Here is a 4,903-nt window from a genome sequence, read left to right as displayed (position 1 = left end):
TGTAACATATGTTATGATACAAAAATTACATATATAAATGAGAAATTACTATTAATGTGTACTTTACATGTAACATTCACGTTAACTGCACGTTATATAGCAGCTATATATATTTTACATGTTAATATATATAGAATTTCCTCGTCCGTGTCCGCGGCCACGTCCGCGTCCGCGGTTACTTCCGCGTCCTCGACCACGTCCCCGTCGGTTTCCTGCCCGTGACCATCGAGCAGTTTTATATATTACTGTAACAAAATTTATATATAAATATTTATGTATATATTTCAATCTTTCTATATAATATATTTGTTTAATTAATTTTTTATACTTACGTAAAGCATTCTTTTTGGGGGGGTTAAGGATATTAGCCACTACTGCAGGCTGTTGAGGTTGCGGAGCAGCTAATGGAATTTCTGCATCAGCAGCTGGTGGAGCTTCTGCCTGAGTAGCTTGTGGAACCTCTGCCTGTGCCACTGGTGGAATCTCTGCCTGTGCAGCTTGTTTTGCAGCAGCCAACTGACGCTGCAATTCCTGCATTTTAATTTTTAATTTTTGGTTTTCAGTCACGATGAGATTGTAGTCATCGTTACACTAAAAAAATAAAAATGAAATTAATAATTTTGTGAATCTCTATAAATCTGTTCATGAACTGGCTGCACTAGTTAAGAGGTTGTCTTTTTTACTCAACATTGGAATAAAAAATATAACCTCTGAACTAGTGCAACCAGTTCAGTCAAAACAAATGTCCGATGTTTGTATGTACATACAACAGGAATGTTTTAATAAATTTATACACACATTGGAGCATATAGAAAATGTAAATATATTCCGATATGTGCGTAAAATTTTGTTAAACCATTCATGTTGCCGTTTCATCTCTCTCTAGGTATAATTGTAACGGTTCACCTTTCCCGACGCCGCGGATCGGCTCGCCGGTTCCAGGATTCGGGAGGAAGGGGAGATTCAGACTCGCTTATTCCTTATTAACAATGCTTTTGGTTTATTCAAAAAGAAACAAGTAAACAAAATATTTGTTGGCATAAGGCCTAAATAGAGAAACTTATTGACTACTCGGTATAAACAAAAATGTTTGTTGGCATAAAGCCTTAAATGAAGAAACTTATTGACTACTCGGTATAAACAAAAATGCGGAGGCGTATAACCTGTAGCGGTGTCCGAAAAAGATTTACAAATTACCCGGTATAACTTAGAGATACGGTGTACGGAGGCGTATAGCCTATAGCAGGAAGAGACCGGAAACCGGGAAACCCGGCGTAACAACGAGAAACCCGTTGCCCGGCGTGTAGCAGGAAGAGACCGGAAACCGGGAAACCCGGCGTAACAACGAGAAACCCGTTGCCCGGCGTGTAGCAGGAAGAGACCGGAAACCGGGAAACCCGGCGTAACAACGAGAAACCCGTTGCCCGGCGTGTAGCAGGAAGAGACCGGAAACCGGGAAACCCGGCGTAATGACGAGAAACCCGTCACCCGGTGTATAGCAGGAAGAGACCGGAAACCGGGAAACCCGGCGTAACAACGAGAAACCCGTTGCCCGATACTAAAGGTAGGAGGCCAGAAACCGGGAAACCCGGCGTAACAACGAGAAGCCCGTTGCCTGGCTAGGAGGTCCGGAACAGGACTGGTGCCGGCTCATCCGTCGAGCCGGCTTATATACCCTGCCGGCGGTTCCCCCACTCTACATCGAGGCTGTGGTGGGGGTAATGCCGGCGTCGTAGTGGGGCGCCTCTGGGGGTTGTAGTGGGGCGCCCCTGGGGTAGGGTGACCCGTGTATCAGTTATGTTTTTGTGTTTAGGGGCGCCTTAGGCGCCGTAGCCTCAAGTGGCGGGCGGGTGATCGGCCCGCGAGGCGTTAGTAACGGACACGCCGTTACATAATTATTGATGATGCTTAAGAAAATAGGGAAAAAGACTAGTTTTTTAAACAGAATAGGTAACTTCGTGTCAGTCTACACTAGATGTATTGTATATAAGTCCATAATGGTGCCTCATTTTCGAGTATTGTGCCACTCTATTAGTCGGGATGGGAGAAACGCAGTTGAATAAACTGCAGGTAGCTCAAAACCGTGCCATGAGAGTCATATTGCAATGTAATAGATATACCAAAGTTGAGGACATGCTGCAGGCGCTGCAGTTTATGTCCGTAAGGCAACGATTATATTATAATGTAGGTGTATTTATTTTTAAAATACTAAATAACATGGCATCGGTGGCCTTAAGTAATAAAATAGAAATAGTGGGAAAAGAATGTGATAGACAAACGAGGCAGGCCGGAAACATAGTACTAACATTACGTAAAACGAGAAGTGCGCAAAAAAGCCTGTTTTACGAAGGAATAAAAATGTATAATGCGTTACCCACCGAGATAAAACAATGTGAAGAATTAATATTATATAAGAGACTGTTAAAAGAATATGTGTTAAATAATGTATAGTAATTATGTATATGTAATAGCTGTGAAAGCTAATAAAGATCAATCAATCAATCTCCGTCTCTCTCTCCGTCTCTCCCCCCCTCTCTCCCCCCCCCCCTCTCTCTTTCTCTCCCCGTCTCTCTCCCCGTCTCTCTCTCCGTCTCTCTCACCGTCTCTCTCTCTCCGTCTCTCTCTTCGTCTCTCTCTCTCTCTCTCTCTCTCTCTCTCTCTCTCTCTCTCTCTCTTTGAAGTGGAGAAGACGTGTGTCACATCGCTCCGTCAAAATACTGAGTTTTCACCGGTAAACAGTGGAAAAGAAGTATAATAAGTTATTCAAGTTACGCTGCCATAAAAAGGGGATAGCTATGAAAGTTATCTAGCCGGGATATGGCGATCTGTGACTGTGAGCAGTGAATTTATTCTTCGGGACATTGAAGTCTCGTAAGACAAGTAGACATTATACGTGGACACAATAGTGCTGACGTGTGAAAGTGGATCACAGGTGAGTGATCGATTAGGCTGATATTAACGGTTTCGGCCGGTAATTATCGGCATGGACGATGAATATGCAAAGTATCAATGCTCGGCATGTAGGAAGGCAATAAAGAATAAAGTCGTCAAATGCAAAACTTGTATAAATAAGCTTTTTTACCATCCAGGATGTGTAATTAAGCATAAAATTCTGGACAGTAGACAAGAATTAGTGCCGTGTAAAGGCCCATTTGAGGAGTTTTTGATTGATAGTGGGAAAGAAACAAACATGAAGAAAGCGACGCCAACGGCAGGAAGAGATAGGACATCGTCTACAGGATCCGTGGGATCTGCAGGATCGTTCACAAGTAAAGGATCAGGCATTGATGTAAAAGTAGACTGGATCATAAAAACTGTAAAGGAAATAAAAAATGAAACAGCCTGTAAAAATGAAATCAAACTAATGATTAAAGAAGTAGTTCAAGAAGAATTAGTAAATGTTAAGCAAGAACTGGAAAACTTGAAGAAAATGATACAGGGAGTAGCATGTGTATCAAAGGAAGGATCGCAGATAAGCTACAGTGAAGCGGTTAAAGGGAAGAAGAAAGAAAACGTTATAATTGTTAAGCCGAAAATGCAGCAAGAGAGTGAAGCCACTAAAAAATTGATAAAAGAAAAGGTGGATATTAAGAGTATGGCTATGGGAATAACGAAATTAAGGAAAGGTAGCAAGGGAACAGTGATTATGGGTTGTGAAACCGGCGAGGAGGTGAAAAAATTGAAGGAGACAGTTCAAGCTAAGCTGGGAGAAAATTATAAAGTGATAGAGCCGCCTCAATCAAAACCAAAGATAAAAATTATTAATATAGGTGTAGAAGAGATGAAATTAGATGATAATGAACTTATAAATACGATAAAGATGCAGAATAAAATAGATACAGCAAATATGCGAATTGTGAAGAGAATGATCAAAGAAAGGAGAAATAATCAATCTGAAAGAAAAGGAAATGAAAAAGGGTCAATAATAATAGAAGCAGATGAAGAAACACATGAGATGATATTGAAGAAAGGAAAGCTAAGTGTAGGATGGAAGAAGTGTCCTGTATTTAATCACATCAATGTTAAAAGATGTTTCAAATGCTGGAGATATTATCATATTGCAAAAAATTGTACGCGAGAGGAAGCATGCTATAAATGTGCAGGAAGTCATAACTCGCGTGATTGTACAGCGACAAAGAAGAAATGTGTGAATTGTATGTTCAAAAATCGAACATACAATCTGAATATAAGCGATGACCATGACGCCCTTAGTCCGGAATGTCCGACCTTTAAGAGGGCGCTACGGGAGGAGAAGAGGAGAGCAGGCTGGGAGGACGCTAAATAGCAACCACAGGAAGAAGCGGAGATAATACTATATACAAATGCGCAAAGTTTAATTGCGCACAGAGATGAGATACAACATCAGATTGTAACGGCGTGGCCGTTACTAACGCCTCGCGGGCCGATCACCCGCCCGCCACTTGAGGCTATGGCGCCTAAGGCGCCCCTAAACACAAAAACACAAGCGATACACGAGTCACCCTACCCCAGGGGGCGCCCCACTACAACCCCCAGAGGCGCCCCACTACGACGCCGGCGTTACCCCCACCACAACCTCGATGTAGAGTGGGGGAACCGCCGGCAGGGTATATAAGCCGGCTCGACGGATGAGCCGGCACCAGTCCTGTTCCGGACCTCCTAGCCAGGCAACGGGCTTCTCGTTGTTACGCCGGGTTTCTCGGTTTCTGGCCTCCTACCTTTAGTATCGGGCAACGGGTTTCTCGTTGTTACGCCGGGTTTCCCGGTTTCCGGTCTCTTCCTACTATACACCGGGTGACGGGTTTCTCGTCATTACGCCGGGTTTCCCGGTTTCCGGTCTCTTCCTGCTACACGCCGGGCAACGGGTTTCTCGTTGTTACGCCGGGTTTCCCGGTTTCCGGTCTCTTCCTGCTACACGCCGGGC

General features: G+C 43.5%; 1 protein-coding gene across 1 annotated transcript; it reads left to right on the top strand.

Annotated features, from left to right (window-relative positions):
- The first annotated feature begins 2,983 nt into the window (after positions 1–2,983).
- Positions 2,984–4,360, top strand: LOC146720527 (uncharacterized). Its single transcript, XM_085488303.1, has one exon. The coding sequence runs from the start codon at positions 2,984–2,986 to the stop codon at positions 4,283–4,285; it is 1,302 nt and encodes a 433-aa protein (XP_085344429.1). The 3' UTR covers positions 4,286–4,360.
- The last annotated feature ends 543 nt before the right edge of the window (positions 4,361–4,903 follow it).

Source organism: Nylanderia fulva, unplaced genomic scaffold, assembly GCF_048542155.1.
Source record: "Nylanderia fulva isolate GAGA-0341 unplaced genomic scaffold, ASM4854215v1 Scaffold677, whole genome shotgun sequence".
NCBI classification, from domain to species: domain Eukaryota; kingdom Metazoa; phylum Arthropoda; class Insecta; order Hymenoptera; family Formicidae; genus Nylanderia; species Nylanderia fulva.
Note: the sequence above shows the minus strand (reverse complement) of the source record. Positions and strands in the feature narration are given on the sequence as shown.

What these genes read in the sequence shown, in the direction of transcription:
- LOC146720527 (XM_085488303.1), top strand. Translation starts at nt 2,984, where the DNA reads ATGGACGATGAATATGCAAAGTATCAATGCTCGGCATGTAGGAAGGCA.